Genomic DNA, 22,905 nt, shown 5'->3' on the forward strand with positions numbered 1-22,905 from the left:
ATCCATGTTCTTTGACAGCGCATTCACATCACATGTTTAATGCCTGTGCAAAAATTGTTTTGGCTTCACATCAGTGGTAAATCTGTGGAATGTAAATGAGATGTCAAGGATGGATCTAACAGGCAAATGAGATGAGGTTGATCTCTCCGGAAGTTTATCCTTGTCTCAAGCCAAGCTCTGACTCCAGGTTCAGATCGTACTGACATTTTAACTGCAGCGTTGTTTTGAAGTGAAGCTGTTTTGCACAGATGCTGGAGCTCTAGCATGAATGACTTGTCCAGGTTCTGATGACAAAATGGACGTAAGCAGTGCCATCTGCACTGAGGAAATGTTAGAACTGTGCACTCAAGTGGAGTGAGACCTGCTTAAAATATGTGGGGCTGTCTTTGTATTGTGGAATGAGAGGTGCCAAACGCTATATTTTAAAACCAAATGAGTGAGTCTTGCTCCAAGTGAGAAAGACCTGTCAGGTCTGGTAGATAAGGAGGATCACTGTAGTGTCTTTGTAGCTGGGTTTGAGTTAATTGCACCAATGGACTTGGAGACCATTTTGACAGCTGTAAATGTTGTAAGTGAATTGAACTTGTCTCCATCGATTTCCAAGAAGTAGTTACTTCAGCTCATTGACCATAAGAAGAAAACATAAGAACATAAGAAATAGGAACAGGAGTAGCCCATTCAGCCCTTAAAGATTGCTCAGCCATTCAATTAAGTCATCGCTGATCTTTTACCTCAACTCCACCTTTTCCCACTATCCCCATATTCCTTGATTCTCTTCAGTGTCCAACAGTCTATGAATTTCTGTCTTAAATATACTCAACAACTAAGCATCCACCACTTTCTGAGGTATAGAATTTCAAAGGTTCACAACCCTCGAGTGGAGATTTCTCCTAATTTAAGTCCTACATGTTCAACCACTTATTCTGAATCTGTGAATCTTAGTTCAAGCCCAGCCAGGAGAAAACCTCTCAACATCTGTTCCATGAAGCTTCTTAAGAATTTTGTATGTTTCAATGAGATCACATCTCATTCTCATAAACACATCTCTTCATAGGATAATCCCCTCAACCCAGGAATTAATCTAATGAACCTCTGTCCTGTTCCTGCTAAGGTAATTATATCCTTCCTTGGGTAAGGAGAATCAAACTGTATACCATACTCCCAGATATGGCCTCTCCAAGGCCCTGTATAATTAATCCTTCTGTAATAAAGGATTGCCTTTTGGCAGCTAACATAAAAGGGAATCTCAAATATAGGCATATAAATAGAAAAAGGGTGGTAAAAGGTGCAGTAGGGACAATGAGGGACCAAAAAGGGAATTTGCACATGGAGGTAGAGGGCATAGATATTATATGAATATTTTGCATCTATTTTTAACAAAGAATAAGATGCTACCCTAGCCGTGGTAAAAGAGGAGGCAAAAGAAACTAAGGGTTTAAAATTGGAAAGGAGGAGGTATTAAATAGGTTATCTGTACTTTAGAGCAGATGAGATGCACCCAAGGATACTGCAAGAGGTGAAAATGGAAATTGTGGAGGCACTGGCCATAATTTTTTAGTCTTCCTGAGACTCAGGGGTGGTGCCAGAGGATTGGAAAGTTGTAAACGTCACACCCTTGTTAAAAAAATGGTGTAAGGATAACTTCGAGAAACAATAATTCGGAACAAAGTTAATAGTCAAAAGCCAGCATGGATTTCTTAAGGGAAAATCATGTTTAACTAACTTGCTGGAGTTTTTTGAAGAGGTGACACTGTGGGTTGATGAGGGCAATGCTGTTGATGTGATGTACATGACTTCCAAAAGATATTTGATACAGTTCTGCATTACAGGCTTGTGAACAGAGTTATAACTCATGGAATAAAAGGGACAGTAGCAATTTGGATATGGAATTGGCTGAATGGCAGGAAACAGAGTAGTGGCTAATGAATGTTTTTTGGGCTGGAAGAAGGTTTGTAGTGGAGTTCACATGGATCAGTGTTGGGACCCTTGCTTTTCTTGATTACGTATGAATAACCTAGACCTTGGTGTACAGGGCACAATTTCAAAGTTTGCGGATGATACAAAAGTCGGAAGTATTGTGAACTTGAGGCTAGTGTAAAATTTCGAAAGGACATAAAAAAGTTGGTGGTATGGGTGTATAGGTGGCAGATGAAGTTCAAAGAAGAGAAATGTGAAGTGATTCATTTTGGTAGAAAGAGCATGGAGAGACAGTATAAAATAGGGGGTACAACTCTAAAGTAGGGTGCAGGAGCAGAGGGACCTGGGTGTATGTGTGCATATGTTCATTGAAGGTGGCAGGACAGGTTGGGAGAGCTTTTAATAAAGCATGCAGTATCCTAGGCTTTATTAATAGGGGCATATAGTACAAGAGCAAGGAGGTTATTTTGAACTTGTATAAGTCACTAGTTCAACTTCAGCTGGTGTATTGTGTCCAGTTCTGGATGCCGCACTTTAGGAAGGACGTGAAGGCCTTGGAGAAAGCACAGGAAAGATTCAGGAGAATGGTCCCTGGCATGAGGAACTTCAGTTATCTAGATTGGAGAAGTTAGGACTGTTTTCCTGAGACACTTGATAGGTGTCCAAAATCGAGGGGTCTGGATAGAGTAGATAGGGAGAAACTGTTCCCACTTGTGAAGGGATTGAGAACGAGAGGGCACAGTTTTAAGGATTTAGCAAAAGAAGCAATAGTGACATGAGGAAAAACCATTTCACATAGTGAGTGGTTAGGGTATGGAATGCTCTGCCTGAGAGGGTGGTGGAGGCAGGTTCAATTGAACTTTTGTAGATCAAAAAGTAACTCAACTGGAAATATATTCAATGACCCAGCCTCCATTGCTCTCTGGGCTAGAGAATTCCAAAGATTAATAACCCTCTGAGAGAAGAAATTCCTCCTCATCTCTGTTTTAAATGGGAGACCCCTTATTCTGAAACTGTGCCCCCTAGTTCTGGATTTCCCCACGAGGGTAAACATCCTTTCAGCATCTACCCTGTCAAGCCCCCTCAGAATCTTGAATCTAGTAAGATCACTTTTCATTCTTCTAAACGCCAATGAGTATAGACCCAATAGTCTCAATCGTTTCTCAAAAGACAAGACCCTCATTCCAGGAGTCAACCTAGTGGACCTTTGTTGAATTGTCTCCAACGCAAGTATATCCCTCCTTGAATAAAGAAACTGAAACAGAATGCAGTACTTAAAAACACCCTGTACAGTTGTAGCAAGTCTTTGCTACTTTTATACTACATCCCCCTTGCAATAAAGGCCATATTATGACACGGCCAATGGTAAAGGCTGAGTTACTCAAATCCCAGAGGGAAACTTGAAACAACTGTCATAACCCATTTTTGCAATTTGTATGCTTTGAGATGCAGCATTTGAATTCAGTAGTAATAAGACCACCGAGTCTCAAGAGGTTTTTTATAAAACTAAATTAAACAACAATTTATTAATACAAGAAAAATTGTAAGCACATATATATGTCTACACAATTACTACTATAATAACTACAAAAATTCCCTAATTAATCTGACTCTGTTACACCCCCGTTAAGACAACAGTAAAACTTAGAGATTTAAAAAGACCCCAGGCAAAGCACATTTGACCCTACAAATTCAAAATAAGGTCCCTTGCAAGTTGGTTCCTTGCAGATACAGTTGGAGGCGTACAGGCTGGTTAGTTCTTAAGTGCCTCTGCCTTACACACACAAATTCCTTTCTGTTTATACCTAGCTTTTCCTTTGAATGTAAATTTTCCATTGTATCACTAGGTTTTAAATGTTACATCTTCTAAGAATAATATCCTATCATTCCACCAATTTTATTAGTAAGCTGAAAAATAAACACATTGCTTGGCATCTTATAGCTAGGTGCAGGATTTCACCCATTCTTTTGAATGGTTTATTTAAAAATGCAAATTGTCCCCTTGACACCTTTGTTTCCAAAAACTTCCCCATGTTTATCTAATTACCATTTCAAACCACTACTTTCTATGCATCAAAGCCTCTAGACCAGCTGGCTTTAATCCAATTAAGACACACACATAGACACTATTAAACTCTATTTTAAAAAAATAATTTCCAATAACATTATAGACATTAACCTCTTCATGACAGCCAACCCTCCATTTGCCTCCCTAATTATGTGCCGTGCCTGCATGCCAATATTTTGTGATTCATCCCTGTGTGTAAAAGAGAATGGCAGTCAAAGGAATTGCTTGAGTAACTGAGGCAGTGACAGAATTGGAGACAGGAGGAAAGAATGTCAGAAAAAGACCTGAGAAAGGGAAGAGTAACACAAACACAGAAAGAAGGAGGCCCAGACAAGCTGGAGAAACATAGTGAATTCCCAAGAGAGAGTAACAGAGAAAGAGGAAAAAATAATGAAAGACATTTCTATTGAAAGCAGGATTGTGGCAGGGTCCCATTCTGTAAGACCAATGACTGCTGTATGTGGATGTTTTGCTCGAATATAATTGACTGAGGGTTCTGTGGAATTTAATGGGTTGTATGTATTTCATCAAAGTACAGGATTTCTGATGGACCAAAAACTTTACATCCCAAAATTTAATTGAAAATCTTTCCTACATAGGTGATGGTTAATAACCCAGTTTGGAAGCAGCTGTAAGCCACACAAGGAATGCTAAAGAGTTTGATTTTGCCAGCAGTCTTGTTCAAGTTTAACACAAATGAACGTGGCTGAGCTGGGCAAGAACCAGGCCAAGTTGATTGATCTAGAAATTAGTTGGGGTCCATGGGCTTTATTTCTGGAACCCAGATGACATCTGTTGAGTATTCTATCCATAGTTGTGCTTTGAATTATGGACAGTTGACAGTTCTGACTTCAGAGGTCCCTGGGCTCGACTGAGAAATTCTCCCATTTTCTTAAATTCAGCAGGAAATCCGAATTCTGATGGATTAGCTGTGCCTTGCTTTGGCCATGCGCATATATATCTGAACAAACCATCGCTGACAAACTTGACTCTCATCCAAATCCTGTTGCTCACCAAACTCCAATAAATACTTTCTGAAAAGTGGGTATATATACTGGCTGTGGACTGATCCTGTTGTCATTATATTTAAGCATTGTATCAATTGAGCATCCTGCTGCATCATTTGGCTTCTGTATATTCCAATTCTGGCCTTTTTTGCATGCCCAATTTTAATAGCTACACCATTGGCGGTATGCTTTCATCTACCTCCCTCTCCCCTTTTAGGTAGCTCCTTAAAGCCTACATCTTTAACCAAGCTTTTGGTTACCAGTCCTGCTATCTCCTTATGTGGTTCAGTGTGAACTTTTGTGTGACTACACACCTGTAAAGCACCTTGGGACATTTTATTATATTAAAGGTGCTATATAAATACAAGTTGTTTAGCCTGCAAATAAATCTTACAGTTTTAGCCTGAATACGTTGTTCTGGAGTGTGATTTTCTGCCTTCCAAGAGAGGCACGGAGACATAAGACGCTTCCCCAGTACTGGCAATAAACGTTAGACCACAGCTAGGGGTTAGTGGTTAAAACCAAGCACTCAAATCTAATTAAAAATACACAGGTCTTAGTTTGTAGGAGACTTAATTTAGCTGTCAGTGCAAGATAAAGAGCTGATAACATGTATGGCATGAAAGAGTAGCAGTGTTCATCACTGTTAGATGTTAATGTTTGAGCCCCTGCTAAATGAGTTTTGTAACACTGCACAGGGCAGGAAGCCATAGATTTTTATTTGCTTCTCCCAGGACATAAAATGGCTGCTGCTGGGAGGGACCATTAACAACCATAATGCCTAATTGCAATGTGGATGAATGGGCCAAGCTCGATGGAGCAGTTGGTCTTTTCCTGTCTGTCATTTTCATATGTTTATGTACCTTTTATTATTTTATATGATTCACATTTGCCATGTATATGGCATCAATTAGTAGGATTTCTGAGACTGAAAGGACAGAAATAAATTTAGAGTGCTTTCCTATGCTGACAGCTCAATTTCCTTTCTGAGAAACTGAAGCCATTTACCATCAGATGCATGGCCCAGTGGACCTTAACTAGGAATATCCAGTAACATTGACTTATTTTACTCTTTTTTTCCTTGTTCCTGCTCCTCCATTTTTCCAGTCAATATCTCGCAAATGTTCAGGTCCTATGGTACTTGGTGAGAGATAAAATTGACATTTGTACTCACACTCAGAGAATACCCACACTCAAGATGTGTTGATAGTGGGAGTTTGTTTTAATATTCAATGTTGGGTGTGATATATGGCCTGAATTTTATCATTTGATGTTGGAGTGTAATTGTGGGAATATGCTTTGTTGTTTGATTTTGGGCTGTCATAGTGGGTGGGTGTATTATTGTTCAATGTTGGGGTGTTATAGTGGGGAGTGTGTTTTATCGTTTGATGTTGGGGTGTGATAGTGGGCAGTGTGTTTTATCATTCGATGTTGGGATGTGATAGTGGGCAGTGTGTTTTATTGTTCACTGTTAGTGTGTGACAGTGGACATGTGTTTTGTCTTTTGTTGCTGGGTGTGATAATGCATTCACCTTGTTCTTCCCTGCAGCATGATCCTGATGGCTTCAATTTTAGGTGGGGTTCATGCACAGGTACTAGGATAGCACTAAGGCTGCTACAGCATTTCTGGAGCTGAGTTAGACTTGATCAACAGGCAGTGATTTGAATTTCGTGCCAATTTTGTAATGTTACTGCATATGATACAGAACTCTCAGGATTGATTTTACAGGGCGAGGGCAAGGAAATGGAAGAGAAGACAGATTCAGTAGAACAACTGGCGCTGACATGGGCTCAATAAGCTGAAATGCATCCCTTTGTGCCTCTGTAAACCAACCAGCCTGCAAGTTAGCATGCCATCGTTTGATTAGTTCAATTTTAATGGGCCAATAAGGCTATAAATCAGTAGTTATTGAGATTATTGTAATACAGAGATTAAATCAACTGCTGACTTCTGTTAGTGAATGTAATATTCAATAAATCTGACACCTGAGACATCTCATTGAGCACTGATAAACGCAACAATTTCCACTGGACATGCTCTAGATTGTTTGACTATTAAAAAGGGATGACAGACCAAAACACATACATCAACTTGGCACAGACACCATGCGCAAGGAGCTGTGTCATGCATGAGAAGCTGTGTCATGCGTATTCTTTCAACACAAACCTGCTCCATTACAATGGCAGGTAATTCAAAGCTTATCAAAGTAATCCCTGTAAAACGCATGCATTTCATGGATTATAATTGACAGGTCAGTCTGCCTGAACTGTAATAAGGTTAAGTGAATAGTCACGACAAAATATCATGCAAAAAAATGCCCCAAAATTTTTACAGTTGCACTTTTACTGCAATTTGCAGTTCTGGTGCTATGGTTTTCTAAAGGGTAATGAAAGCTCCACTCTAACTGGCACTCAGTGATCATAATCTTATTTGCTGCATAGACACCCTCACAGAGGCAACTATTCCACCAAAGGATTTTAGTGAACATTAAAACAGTAATAGTCGCGCAATATCTCTGTATTCAGCCCAGAAGATTAAGTATTGGGTATATATAAAGGAAATATTACAATCCAATGACAGGGTTCTATCTTAGACTGCTGCTAATTGAGTATTGAAATATTTTGGGCAGGCGTGCACCCGACCCGCTCGAGCGTGAAATGACGTGCATTGATGTCAGGCGAGCGTCCTGAAGTCAACGCGCATTCGCGCGATCTTTTGGTTAGTGGGCAAGCATGGGAGACGGAGCCATGCCTGCCATTAATTAAGAGGCCAGTTAAGACCCTTGACACCCCAATTGTCAGCGATTTAATGTTGCCCATGCAATTTCTCGGCCGTCACCACAGGCAAAACGGACATATGGACAAGCTACAATTTGCAAAAGCTCAACTATGGGTGGGATAAGAAGGGTCAGCAGCATTGTCAATGTGAGCAATGAGGAGTTTTGGAGATCGTGTGCTGCTGGTTGCTTATTTGAACTGGACAGCTTCATCTCGGTTCAGAGCTTCATTCTGAGCATTTCTAGGCCATTTCAGGACTCATTGGTGTCTTCCAGGCCCTTGGAGGATTCATACCGTGTGGGCCCTTCCAGTTATCAGACACCCTTCCATTACCTTGCTAATGGGGATTGTGGTCTCTGCTGGAGGCACCTCCTCTGAGGAGGCACAGAGGGGCAGAACGGAGAAGAGGCCAGGTGTCCCAATGCAGCTTCCAGGGGAGGAACCTGTGGGAAGAGAGGCGCAGGCACAAGGTGGGCAGGGCCAGCAGGAAGTCCAAGGCGGACGGAGACGCAGATGACGGCACTATCCTGCTGCTGGGGCTTATTGGAGGCGATGCAGCTACCTCAATAAGTCTGAGGTGCAATGCTGAAGGAGGCTGCGCCTCACCAGGGAGACCGTTAACTCCGTTTGTCAGATGTTCGGGCCTGAGATCTGCTCCGACTGTGTGGGTGGATACCCCATGCCAGCGGCTCTGAAGGTCACAGCAGCCCTCAACTTCTATGCCTCGGCTCTTTCCAGGGCTAAGTGGGGGATCTGTGAGAAGTCTCCCAATCAGCTGTCCACAGTTGCGTCAAACTGGTGATAGAAGCTCTGTTCAGGTGGGCATTGACTTTCATTCATTTCCGCACGGACGAGGCCAGCCAGGCTGAGCGAGCCAGAGGCTTTGCAGCAATTGCTGGGTTCCCCCGCGTCTAGGGTGCCATTGACTACACACATATGGCCATCAAGGCGCCAGTGGGTGAGCCGGATGCCTTCGTCAACAGGAAGGGATTCCGCTCTGTGAATGTACAGATAGTGTGTGATTCACAAGGTGTAGATTCAGCAAGTCTGTGCAAGGTACCCTGACAGCTCCCATGATGCTTACATCCTGAGACACTCCCAGGTGCTGAGTCTCTTCAGTGCTCCAGTCTGACTGGATGGATGGCTGCTGGGTGACCAGGGCTATCCCTTGAAAAGGTGGCTCATGACGCCTCTCCGCCGCCCAAGAACAAAGGCGGAGCAGCAGTACAACAGGAGCCACGCATACACAAGGGTGGCGGTAGAGAGGACCATTGGTCTTTTCAAGATGTGCTTCAGATGCCTGGACCGTTCAGGGGACGCACTGTAATACCCCCCAGAGCGGGTGTCATCGATTGTGGTTGCATGCTGCGCACTCCACAATCTGACACTGGCAAGGGGGGAGCCCAGTGGAGGAAGAGGATGTTGATGCAGCTGTACAGGCAACAGACGATGAGCCCAAGGATGAGCATGGTGAAGAGAACGCTGAGGGCGTGGAGGCAGACCTGCTTAACCTCCAGGGAGGCATTGACACCAAGGACACATTGATCCAATGCTCCTTCAGCTGGGCTACCAAACAAGAACTACCACCTCTTGCCAGAGCTGCTGCCTCTATCTGAGATCCCAGAAATGAGCATTTTCTTGGCCAACAAGATACACTCAGTGCCTGTGCAATAAAGTTTCAAGAGACCCATATCCAGCATTAAATACTGACCTACCCTGCACCTACAGAACAAATGAAGCATACTCAGGCCAATAACACAAAATCAAATGTCATTTAATGTTGGAACTCTCAGATTCATGAACTGAACATTAACCGGTGCTGGTAGTCACACCATTAAAAAATGAAAAGCAAAATGGGGGAACAAAAGATCACCCGTGACCAGACCCTCTTGTGCTTAAGGTGCTTTAAACTTACATTTACGGGTGCTGCGTCTAGGTGCTTCCCCCCTCATTGGCACCAACATTGGAGACAGTCTGCTGACTCTGCTGTATTATTGGCCTTGATGACCTTGGCGGTGGTCCTCTGGCCAGTGGAGCCTGTGCTGGCCCCGCCTGGGAGGGAGCAGCCATGACTGGCATCTCCTCAGCCGACGCAGCCTCATCAGATGCCACGGTCACTGGCAGAGGGGCGGAGGAGCTGCTGCTGTCATCCAGAGCACCCTGAGAGAAGCCTGCAGAGACGACAGGAAGCTCTTGCGCCAACATGAGGTTGCTCTGGACCTCCCTGCTCACCATTGATGGACAGGTGCCTAGCTGGGACATTGGGTGCCCTATCCATCTCACACGGACACTGACCAGCTGAGATCATTGCCTGTGTGTGGGCTTGCAGGTCCAGGAGCATCCCTGATTTTGTGCCTGGAGCAGCCTCTCCATGTGAGTCGCCACTCTTCCATGGAGGAGGCATTGCGCTCGGCTATGAGGGTCAACGCAGTGGTCATGCTCCACAGGGACTCCTCCAAAACGGAGATAAAGGCATGCATACCCTCATGGATCTTTGCTAGATCCTCCCGCACACCCCGCTGGACGTCCAGCATCTGCTGCCTAATGAACGACACCAGAAGCCCATCAGCCTTCAACTGAGAAACCTCCTGGACATCAACAGTCCTCCAACTGCCAGCGCCCTAGGCACTCTCTGCCTTTGCTTGCGCCTCAAGCAACTGTGAAGCGCCCTCACCAATGTGCACCAAGATACTAGACAGCGATCTTATGCCCACTGAGGTGCTGGTTTCTGCTCTGGTGCCTGCTTGAGAAAGCGGGTGTGACGCAGGTGCGTGGCGAGCATGAAGGTCCTCCGGGGTCAGGGGTGGGCCTTCAGGGTCCTGAGTGTGAACGCCTGCTGGTGAACCTAAAAGGGAGAAGAAGGACATGCCATTAGTTAAAGTCATCACACTGTCACTGTGCATGCCAGGCACCCTGGTGAGACAGCGGAGATTTGCATCATGGTGCCCTCGTCTTTCGATTATCAATAGGGACTCCTGGTTCGAGGCTCTTATCACCGAAGAGAGTATACTAGAATGGTTGCCCAAGCCAAAATTCTCACCTCAGTGCACTGCACTCTTACCTTCGTCTGACACTCCGACTTCACTGCGGCCAGTTGACCGTGGTGCGTGGCGCCTCTCAAGCTCCAAGGTCTCTTGCTCATAGCAGATGAGGAGGTGTCAGGGTACCCCACTAGTCCGCAACCTCTCAATACTGTTATGGAATGTCTTCTGAAAGGATAGAGGAGCATTGATTAGTCCACACTCTACCTGCAGCGCCATCGCACCCTGACCAACCCCTGCAGAGGAGCACCTCGCAAGGCACATCCAAGTCGTGGCCCTCGAGCTGCAAGGCACTCAGTCCAAGCAGCCAGACCTCACCCCCTTGGCCAACTCTGGCGTCATTGACAAGTCGCACTCAGACTCTAGCACCCCTGAGCTCCACGAGTGGATGGCCACTTCTCCATACTGACCCATGCCAACACAGTACTCACCCTTCCTGAGTGCAGCAGGTCATTGAAGCGCTTCCAGCACTGCATCCAAGTGCACCGCACCACGCCGTGTCTGCTCATCTGGGCTGCTACCTCCTCCTATGCTCTCTTGGTGAGGTGCAGTGGCCTCCTCCTCCTGTCTCTGGGGACAAGGGTGTCCCTTCTGGCAGCCATCTCCTCCAGGAGGGCAGCCAGGCACTCGTTGGAAAAATGCGGGGCCGATTGCCCTGCTGACCTCACCTTCTGCATGGGTTCTCCTTCCTGGGTTGCAGCCATGTCGCTGTTGCAACTCCGACGCAGGGAAATATCCCTGGGGCTACCTGAGCCGCTTTTGAATCGGTCGCCATCGGACCCAGCTGGCAACAAGCCCCCACCCCCACCTGCCCCTTCTCGGGGGTCCTCCAGCCGGCTTTCACACTAGGCGGCCTTAATTGGGCCGCCAGTGTGAAATTGCCTTCTGGCATCAATTGCGGGTGGCGGGTAGCTCCCTGACCGCCCACCCCCGCCAAGTCCACCCGTTGAGGTCAAAATTCTGTCCTATGTTGTTCTCCCTAACCTACACTCACTACCATTTGAAATAACAGCAACTTCATTAATTTATGAAAAAGTCCCAAGGAGCTTCACCAAGTTAAAGAAGGAAATTCTATGCAGGCTGACCAAAACTTTAGATGAGGAGGTGGATTTTAAGGAGGAGAGAGAGGTGGAATGGTTTAGGGAGGGAAGGCACGGCCACCAATGGTCTGACCATAGGGAGAGTTTCTTGAGGTCAGAGGAATGGATTTTGGGATTGTGGGAGAGGGGGGCTGGATAGGGTTAAAACCACAAGTTTGGTGTCATCTTATGGTCTTCCTGATTTATCACATCTTCTTTCCTATCTCAACCTTGGTATTGTTCTGCTTAGAGTCTGGGCCATTTATATTAAGCAGCCAATAAACTATCCATAATAGTTTCATGATGGTTCCTCTTCCAGTGAATTACACTATTTGTTGTGTTGCAGGAGTTCTTTGAGAACCCAGCGTTTCGCCCTGATGGCATGAAGCTATACCCCACACTGGTGATCCGTGGCACTGGACTTTATGAGCTCTGGAAAACTGGCAGATACAAGAGTTACTCACCCAGCACACTGGTGGATTTGGTGGCTCGAATCCTTGCACTCGTCCCACCGTGGACCCGGGTGTATCGTGTTCAGAGGTACTTCAAAGCAGCATCTTCCACCAGCTTCTTAAGAATACTCATATTCTCCTGGGTGTAGCCCAACTTGTTTCCTTGTGATAGAATACACCGCAGTAAAAATCATGCTGCAAATATTGTAAGTAGAAATCATCCAGTTATGTTGTACAATACAAAATGTGTCCACTCTTACCTCAGTCTTGACTCACAGCTGCATGTGGCCTGTTACAAGAGATTAAGTTTTCTTCATACGCATGTGCCCCCAAGGGGTGGCTGCACTTTTCCCAACCAAGGCTATTTGCTTGAACTTGGAGCACTCCCAGTGCAGAATCTTGTGCTGGCATAGTAGGGTTGATGAGGGTAGTGCGTTTGATGTAGTTTGGATTTCAGCAAAGCTTTTGACAAGGTCCTACATAACAGACTGGTCAGAAAAGTAAAAACCCATGGGATTCTGGGGAAAGTGGTAATTTGGATCCAAAATTAGCTCATTAGCAAGAAGCAAAGGGTAATGCTCAAAGGGCTAAGAAAAATCACAAATGCCCAGAAAGCTGAAATAAAGTAGAAGTTGGTGGAAGTACACAACAGGCCAGTCAGCACCTGAAAAAGACAAGCAGTTTTAAATACTTCAGGTGGTCAGGGAATGTTTGCTGACCTGTTGTGCGTAGGAACAGGAGGACGGGCAGGCTTAATGGACCAGCTGGTTGTTTCCTGCCCATCAATTTCATTTGTTCATATGTAGGAGGAGGCCATTCAGCCCCATGCATCTGTTCCATCATTCTCTTAGATCACGGCTGATCTGTACCTCAACCCCATTGCTCACTAACCCTCGATCCCCTCAACAAGCAAAACTCATCAATCTCAGTCGTGAAAATTTCAATTAACTCCCAGCATTCACGGCCTTTAGGGATGGGCGATCTAGATTTCCACTGCCCTTCATGTGGAAAGATATTCCTGAATTCACTCCTAAATGGCCTGGCTCTAATATTAAGAATATTCCTTCCTGTTCTGGATTTCTCACCAGAGGAAATAGCTGCTACATATTGACTCTATCAAATGCATTTATTATTTTAACAATCATGATTCTATCACCCCTCATTCCCTTGAGTTTAAAAGCCCAGTTCATGCAACCTGGTGTCATATTTTAACCCTTTATTACTGGTATCATTCTGATGAATCTGCATTGTTTCCCCTCCAAGACAGTAGATCCTTCCTGATTTTCGGTGCCCAAGACTGACTGGCCTGACCAAGACTCTGTAAAACTTCCTCCTCTTTTTATTCTGAGCTCTGAGATAAAACCCAACATTCCATTAGCCATTCTTGTACCTGTTTACCAAACTTTAATTATTTGTGTAAATGGATACACAATTCCCTTTGCTCCTCCACAGTTCCTACGTTCTCACCATTAAGAAAATGTTGCAGTTTGCCTTTCTTGGGACAAAGTGAATCACCGCACACTCCCAACGTTCTACCCCATTTGTCATAGTTTTATTTGCTCACTTAATCTGTCTATGTCCTTTTGTAACTTGCTGCTGCCACCTTCATAACTTGGGTTTTAATATCATCGGTACTGTAATGCATCTAAGAGTAAAAATCCAATTTCCACACGACACAATGAAGTAGGAGCATACTTGCCATCATACTTCATACTGAAAAGTGTTGCCACTGGAGTTGTGAGACTAGCTTGGTATTTTGTTCATTGGGGATCAATGAATGTGTTTTCTGCCCATAAAGCAATCTATTGAAGAATGACCATTGTGCTCTATACAGTGCAGCATGCTTGAAAATCCTTTAAACCTTATTGAATATTGGCCCTTTGAAAAATAAATAGCATTTGGAATCCACATTGGTGCACTAAAATGGACAGAGCAAAGAATGATATACCCATGTCACTTAAGCCAGAAGAACTGTCAAATTATTGACAGGCTTATGAATTATATCCTTTCTCTCTGATGTCTGTGTGAGATAGTAATTTGTCCGCTGTAATCAGTGCCTTTTGACTGACTCTTAACTGGCACATGGGGTCACCAGGTATCTTTTATTTCCACGGGTATGTGTGTGATAGAATAGCTGCTTTATGGAGGGCCATTATTTCAGTCCTGCAGCTCAGAGAATTTTAAATTGGGTGGACAAAGTGGAACAAATAGTTCAACATGATGAACTGCCATGAAATTCGAATGAGTCTTGGCCTAGGTGCCCAGATGTTGTGATGAAAGAGGGAGCATAAAACCAAGGAGCTGGGCAGTTTTGTACTCTGGGCAGTAAGTTAAAAAGAAAAAAGGAGAGGAAAAATACCACATCATCCTCCTCCTCCCTCATGAAGTATTAGAAGAACTCCCTTGCCTATATATACTACTGAAACCCTGGTTGATATTCTCTCCCAGGGAGAGTTGCCATTCTGGGCCTTTGCTCTGGTTTAATGGTCTGGATTGTGGGTTGGGGAGACATGAGGGGGAGGGTTCAGTCACGGCCTCCATTATCAATCCCTGGACAACTCTGTCTATCTCGAGATATTCCAGAGAGGAGAGGACATTTGGTCCATTGTAGTTTATCCTTCCAGATAGTCCCAACCCTTCCTTTAGCCCCATTACATCATCCAGTTGTTTCCTAAGTGATTCCAGGGTTTTTGCACTGTGTCCAGGAGGTCTCTCCATGTCTTTATCATTCTCTGTGAAGAAAGGCTTTTGAAAATCAGTCCCACATTTTACCAATTAGAAACCTGTGACCGCTTGCCTTACTCTCACACTTTATATTCTTTTGGAGTTGCCTTTTCTGCACTTAGCCTGTCTTTATACATCTGTGCAAGATCACCTCTCAGATGCCTCTTTTCAAGTTTGAAAAGGACAAAAACTATCTGCATCCCTTGCTGTTAACTCAGGTTTCTAATTCTCAGGGTGAACTGCGTACCTGTTCCCCGCACCATTGCCATCCATGATATAAGCGAGACTTACTTTTATGTAGCATCTTTCACAACCTCAGTACATCCTATACTACAGCCAATGAAAGATTTTTGAAGTGTAGGCACTGTTGTAATACAGGAAAACACTGCCAATTTGTGCACAGTAAGATCCCACACTTATCGCATTACTGTTTCACATTGCTAAAGACCTGATAATCTGTGTTAGTGATGTTGGTTGAGGGATGAATATTTGCTAGGAATCCAGGAAGAAGTCCCATGTTGCCGTTCAAAATTGTACGGTTTGATTTTCCACATGTTCGCGAGAAGGCAGGCGGAGCAGTGGTTTCATGATTCAGTGGAAAGTCAAAACCTCCAACAGTGCAGGTTGACCCTGTTGGTTTATTGCCTTCCTGGAAACTGCCTCTTCAATCAGTTGTAGAATCCCATCAGCTGCCTGATGAAAAATGAGGTATAATCCTCCATCTGGTCACTGCCTAAAAGAATTCCAGTATTTACGAAGTAAACTAATATAAACTCATGAAATCATGTTGAAGATTCTGTATAACCTATCTGCTATTGCTGTAATGACAAACTGTCTGTCAGGCTCTGAGGACAAATCTGTTTATTATTCTGATTCCCCCTCTCTCTCTCTCTCTCTCCCTTCCCCCCAACCCCATCTCCCCCTCAAATTTTTCCCTTATTTTGATCACGTGAACCAGCCCTCTAGCACAGCCATACTTGAAACTTCTCGATGTATTAAGAGACTGGGCTACTTAATTGTCAACTGTATCCCATCTGACCTTGGTGCTGTGTAAACATGCAGGGCTTTGAATTTCTTCATAGTGTGTGTCTGACTGTCTTCTTGTGTTATGAATGCTAGTCCAGTTTGGTAACTTTTTAATTTTGGTCAATTTTCGTTTAACACAATTGTCATTTCTTGATCTACATCCCCTCCTCCTAGTCCCACAGTACCTCTTAGCTTCAACAGTCTGCACACTGTAAATACAATTTTAATTGTGTTCTGATCCCTTATCAACTATATAACTTTCATGATGCCGTTTTCTTATCCTGATCTGATTTTAGCTTGGGTCCCATGTTCCCAATACGTTCTGTTTTCTTGTATTTCTGAGCTCTTCCCTACTTTTTAGGCTATTTTTAACCTCCTTGTACAGCCACTGTAGCTTTCTTTTGCTATTATTCTCATTATTGTCTTAGGCTTCACCCTCCTCCCTGGTTATTAGTCCCCCACCCTGGATAATGTATTGACCTATTTTCAACCTGTTTCCCCCACTTGGATGCATAAGTCAGCTATGTGCCAAACAAATGTAGGCTGCAAGGGACCTTAACAAAATAGTTTAGGACAATAGTTAGTCTGATGAATGTATCTGTTCCTGTGGCTTCATGAGATCTGATCAGTATTTTAACTCTTCTTTTTTTTTTGTAGAGATATCCCAATGCCGCTGGTCAGCTCTGGAGTGGAGCATGGAAACCTACGAGAACTAGCCTTGGCCAGGATGAAAGATTGGGGAACTGAGGTAAAGGGTCAAAAGGAAATATGCACTTTTTTAAAAGTCATTTCACCCTGTCCGATGGAATTTGTTACAATGAATTAAAATGTATGTGATGTAATTAATTGAGTCAATAAAGTATCACCACTAAGCAGTTAAATGTTTTAATCTGTGACAGATATCCAGTAAGATTGAGTCCTTAATAATCTTAACACTTTGCAATTCAGTTTGTGCTGCCTCAGTCTAAACAGTTACATGATGCTGTGTCGTATGCGGTCAGTATTGCTATGTGTTTGTATGAGTATTTCTGCAGACTTTGTGAGAAACACTTAACAATGAGGCGATTCTTCAAATATTCCCATGGTATGAGCCTTGGAGTTTGACCTTTGGTCCTGTATTATTTTCAGTGTCGCGATGTCCGAACAAGGGAGGTTGGGATCCAGGAAATTCATCACAAAGTGCGACCCTATCAGGTATGTGCAGTCTTTGCTATGGGCAGAATGAATGGGTACTTTCCATCTTTTATAGGGACAGAGGGTGACAATCAGACTGGTGCGCTTCTGATTTTCAAACCTCACATGTTCTAGACTTTGAAAATGAACCTTTCATTTCTGAAACCTATGTTTTTTTTTTCTAATGTGAAATATTTTAAAAGGCAAGTGAGGATGAGAGAGGCCATTAAACCCATCTAGTTCATCCTTCCATAGAAACCTACAGTCTCTTCTTCCATGTAATTAACTCGAATGATTCTACTGTTTTTGCCCCCATTATACTGATGTTTATACTCCACGGGAACTTCCATCATAATTACCTGTTCCCACCTTGCTACCATAGTCTTCTATTCCCTTCTCTCTCAGATCTATGCATCAGTATTCTATGCTTTAATCAGGCAATTTTAGATTTAGTGATGTGTAATGAGGCAGATTTGATAAGGGAGCATAAGGTGAAGGAACCCTTAGGAGGAAGTGACCATAATATGATAGAATTTACCCTGAAATTTGAGAGGAAAAAGCTGGAATCAGATGTAACGGTATTACAGTTGAATAAAGGCAACTACAGAGGCATGAGGGAAGAGCTGGCCAGAATTGACTGGGAGATGAGCCTAGCAAGAAAGACAGTGGAACAGCAATGGCAGGAGTTTCTGGGAGTAATTTGGGAGACACAGCAAAAATTCATCCCTAGGAAGAAGAAGCATACTAAAGGGAGGACAAAGCAACCATGGCTGACAAGGGAAGTCAGGGACAGCATAAAAGCTAAAGGGAAAGCATACAATGCGGCAAAGAGCAGTGGGAAACCAGGGGATTGGGAAGCCTACAAAGACCAACAGAGGACAACTAAAAAAGAAATAAGGAGGGAGAAGATTAAATATGAGAGTAAACTAGCCAGTAACATAAAAGAAGATTGCAAGAGTTTTTTTAGATATATAAAGGGTAAGAGAGAGGCAAAAGTGGACATTGGCCACTGGAAAATGATGCTGGAGAAGTAGTAGTGGGGAACAAAGAAATGGTGGAGGAACTGAATAGGTACTTTGCGTCAGTCTTCACAGTGGAAGACACGAGTGACATCCCCAAAGTTCAAGAGAGTCGGGGGACAGAGGTGAGTATGGTGGCCATTACCAAGGAGAAGGTGCTAGGAAAACTGAAAGGTCTGAAGGTGGATAAATCACCTGGACCAGATGGATTACACCCCAGAGTTCTGAAGGAGATAGCTGAAAAGATAGTGGAGGCGTTAGTGGTGATCTTTCAGGAATCACTGGAGTCAGGGAGGGTACCAGAGGACTGGAAAATCGCTATTGTAACCCCCCTGTTTAAGAAGGGAGTGAGGCAAAAGACGGGAAATTACAGGCCGATTAGCCTGACGTCGGTCGTTGGTAAGATTTTAGAGTCCATTATTAAGGATGAGATTTCAGAATACTTGGAAGTGCATGGTAAAATCGGGCAAAGTCAGCATGGTTTCATCAAGGGGAGGTCATGCCTGACAAATCTGTTAGAATTCTTTGAGGAGGTAACGAGTAGGTTAGACAAAGGAGAGCCAATGGATGTTATCTACTTGGACTTCCAGAAGGCCTTTGACAAGGTGCCGCACAGGAGGCTGCTCAGTAAGATAAGAGCCCATGGTGTTAGAGGCAAGGTACTAGCATGGATAGAAAATTGGCTGTCTGGCAGGAGGCAGAGAATGGGGATAAGGGGATCCTTCTCAGGATGGCGGCCGGTGACTAGTGGAGTTCTGCAGGGGTCAGTGTTGGGACCACAACTTTTCACTTCATACATTAATGATCTAGATGAAGGAACTGAGGGCATCCTGGCTAAGTTTGCAGATGATAGAAAGATAGATGGAGGGACAGGTAGTATTGAGGAGGCGGGGAGGCTGCGGAAGGATTTGGACAGGTTAGGAGAATGGGCAAAGAAGTGGCAGATGGAATACAATGTGGGGAAGTGTGAGGTCATGCACTTTGGTAGGAAGAATAGAGGCATAGACTATTTTCTAAATGGGGAGAGAATTCAGAAATCTGGAGTGCAAAGGGACTTGGGAGTGCTAGTCCAGGATTCTCTTAAGGTTAATTTGCAGGTTGCCGCGGTAGTTAGGAAAGCAAATGTAATGTTGGCATTTATTTCGAGAGGACTAGAATATAAAAGCAGGGATGTGCTGCTGAGGCTTTATAAGGCTCTGGTCAGACCACATTTAGAATATTGTGAGCAATTTTGGGCCCCGTATCTCAGGAAGGATGTGCAGGCCCTGGAGAGGGTCCAGAGGAGGTTCACAAGAATGATCCCAGGAATGAAAGGCTTAACATATGAGGAATGTTTGAGGACTCTGGGTCTATACTCGATGGAGTTTAGAAGGATATGGGGGGATCTGATTGAAACTTACAGAATACTGAAAGGCCTGGATAGAGTGGACGTGGGGAAGATGTTTCCATTAGTAGGAGAGACTAGGACCCGAGGGCACAGCCTCAGAGTAAAGGGAAGACCTTTTAGAACAGAGATGAGGAGAAACTTCTTTAGCCAGAGAGTGGTGAATCTATGGAATTCATTGCCACAGAAGGCTGTGGAGGCCAGGTCATTGAGTGTATTTAAGACCGAGATAGATAGGTTCTTAATTAGTAAGGGGATCAAAGGTTACGGGGAGAAGGCGGGAGAATGGGGTTGAGAAACTAATCAGCCATGATTGAATGGCGGAGCAGACTCGATGGGCCGAATGGCCTAATTTCTGCTCCTATGTCTTATGTCTTATGGTCTTATTATCTTTTATAAATCCATTTCAAAGATTAATCACTGTGTATGTGTGAAGATGGTTCTTGACATCAATCCTGAACTTTACATTGAATTTACAGCACAGAAACAAGTCCATTTGACCGACCTGGTTTATACTGATGTTTATACTCCACAGGAACTTCCATCATAATTACCTGTTCCCACCTTGCTACCATAGTCTTCTATTCCCTTCTCTCTCAGATCTATGCATCAGTATTATACGCTTTAATCACTCCATGTGACAGCATGTTTCACATCTTCACCACAGGTCTACAGAAGAGGCCGGAGGTGAATGGCTCTCTGATTTTGTTTGCCTTGTCTGTGCAGAATCACTGGGTCTCTGTTTAAATGGGCAGTCGATGTAGAGGATTAGGGGCCCAGATGTGGTCCCCTTGCAGCACAACACATTGCAACATGCAGGGCCTTCCATATTGATGTCTTGGGGTGTGCATTTCTCACTGGTCCTGTCAACAGGTAGACCCACAGGCTGAACTACGGTGTTTGATTCCCTTCGATGCAAGTCTGTGCCAACTGCTATTAGCTCATAGTTCCTAAAATGGTGGGTGAATAAACTGCACTCTGTAAAGTGGAAGTAGTTCTTAAGTTGTAGGAAGCTTCACCTTTGCCTATTTGCAGCAGCTCACAGAGGATAGGAAGAACTGTTGGACACCTCCCTCCCTCCATGTATCCCCTCACATATTTACATTTTTATCACCTTCATTACTCTCGGGTTATCAGATTATAATCTTTGTGCTTCCTGAGTGGCAGAAAGTAATTTGGATGATAAAGGAGCATTGAAATCTTACTGAAGTGCTTCAGGGGCTGGCTGAGATTCTGTTCCACATCATTCATTTCCTTACTAACTTCTGATTATCAGCTCTCTGGAGGGTAAAGTATGTTGGGCTGCAGCTCAGAGATAAGGTGTGAAGACAAAATAAAAGAAAATTGTCTCTTAACAGGAATGAGTGTTGATAATACGCAAGAGGTCACAGTCACTGATCCTTCAGCATCTGAAAATGTACCTGTGCTCCTGATAGCAGATATTGTTACCACAAATTGGCCTGATCCCATCCAGATCACCCGTGAACTTGAATAGTTTAGATAAGCAGACGTTTGCACTGTAAACTGCCAGAGTAAATAATTGGTCATTTAACCAATTCAGCTTTTCACAACCATTTGAGTCCTGTTTAGAACCATAGAAAAGCTACAGTGCAGAAAGAAGCTATTCAGCCCATCAATTTCTGTGCTGGCCAAAAAGAGAAAAAAAGAAACCTCATTTTATTTCCACTTTCCAGCACCTGGTCTGTAGTCTTACAGGTTATGCAGATCCAGGTACCTTTTAAATGAGTTGAGCGTTTCAGCCTCAACCACCACCTTAGACAATTGATAGGTTAGCAGTTTATTGGCAAACCCACATCCTTTTTGTTCTTTTCCAACACCTCCTCCACCCATTTTCAAACTGGTTGCATAAACTTGGGTTCTATTCCCTTAAGTTTGGTGGAGGCTAAAGGGTCGAAGGGTGATCTAATTTGGGTGTGTAAAATGACAAAGGATTTAATAGGGTAGATAAAGAGAAACTGTTTCCTCTGGCGGAGGAGTCCAGAACAAAGGGACACAATCTTAAAGTTAGAGCGAGTTGCTCAGGAAAGATGTGAGAAGCATTTTTTCACAGAAAGGGAAATCTACAACACTCTCCCTCAATAGGCTGTGGATCCTGGAACAATAGAAAGACTGATATTGGGCAAGGGTATCGAGGGATGTGGAACAGAGGCTGATAAATAGGGTTGAGGTACAGGTCAGCTATGCTCTAATTGAATGGGGAATAGGTTCAAGAGGCTGAATGGCCTCCTCCTGTTTCTATATAAACCTGACTGCACTGGCACAGAGTGATTGGAGTCTTGTTCACTTTATTGCCGAAGGGCCATGAAGGCTCGAAACGTTAACTGATTTCTTCTCCGCCGATGCTGCCAGACTTGCTGAGTTTTTCCAGGTAATTCTGTTTTTTTTTTCACTTTATTGCATGGTCACCTCTGACCAAATGTATCTTCACTCCTCACCTTACAAGAGCTACTGCACTAGCCATCCTGATCAATTTGAATGTAATTAGCAATTTACACTGAACTAGGGGTTGAAATCTGTATTTAACTAAATTCTCTCCAATTCAATCCCACTAGTATTACATTGATAATCCCATTCAGGTTATAGGCAACTTGTGTATAAAGTGGAGATTCTGCTACTGTGGGGATTTCTTCATCTGAGACTGGGCTTAAGTACTTAAATGATTGCAATATAGAAGGCCATTGATTCCGCACTGTGCCTCTGACCCCTGTATTATATCTCGCCTGATAACGCCTGGTCCTGATGATGGTGAAAGGTCATGTCAAACCTTAGTAAGGCCATAGTTGGAGTTCAGGGTGCAGTTTTGGCACAATATTTAGATGCAAAGAAGGCACATCTTGGATTCACTAACTTGCTGCCTAGTATGACAGAATAAAAAAGAACTTGAAAAATTCAGGTTATTTTTGTTAGAAGAGGGAGGTAAGGGATGATTTAGTAGTGGTGTTTAAAATTAGGAGAGGGTGGAACATATTGTTTCTCTTGGTTGAAGGTCAAGGTTGAGAGAACAGAGAGAAAAGATTAATTGGAAAAGATTTAGGGCAGAGAGCAGGAGAATTTTTTTCTTACACCGAGAGTTGTGAGGCTGTGGAATACACTTCTGTAGTTAGTGGTTGAAGCAGAGACCATGTCAGCATTTAAGAATAGGTTAGATAGGTGGTGGATGGAACGGAGAATAAAGGGACATGGAACACAGTAGGCACATAGGATTAGGACTGCTGC

General features: G+C 43.8%; 1 protein-coding gene across 2 annotated transcripts in view; it reads left to right on the plus strand.

Annotated features, from left to right (window-relative positions):
* The window catches only part of elp3 (elongator acetyltransferase complex subunit 3), an 86,513-nt gene that overhangs the window by 28,131 nt on the left and 35,477 nt on the right, over positions 1 to 22,905 (plus strand). For both annotated transcript variants that reach the window (XM_078541950.1, XM_078541949.1), the window contains 3 exons: positions 12,237 to 12,430; positions 16,750 to 16,840; positions 17,221 to 17,286. In XM_078541950.1, the coding sequence (XP_078398076.1) occupies positions 12,237 to 12,430; positions 16,750 to 16,840; positions 17,221 to 17,286 (351 nt within the window). The remainder of the gene's footprint in view (positions 1 to 12,236; positions 12,431 to 16,749; positions 16,841 to 17,220; positions 17,287 to 22,905) is intronic.

The sequence above is a fragment of the Cetorhinus maximus genome, chromosome 5 (genome assembly GCF_964194155.1).
Source record: "Cetorhinus maximus chromosome 5, sCetMax3.hap1.1, whole genome shotgun sequence".
Classification (NCBI taxonomy): domain Eukaryota; kingdom Metazoa; phylum Chordata; class Chondrichthyes; order Lamniformes; family Cetorhinidae; genus Cetorhinus; species Cetorhinus maximus.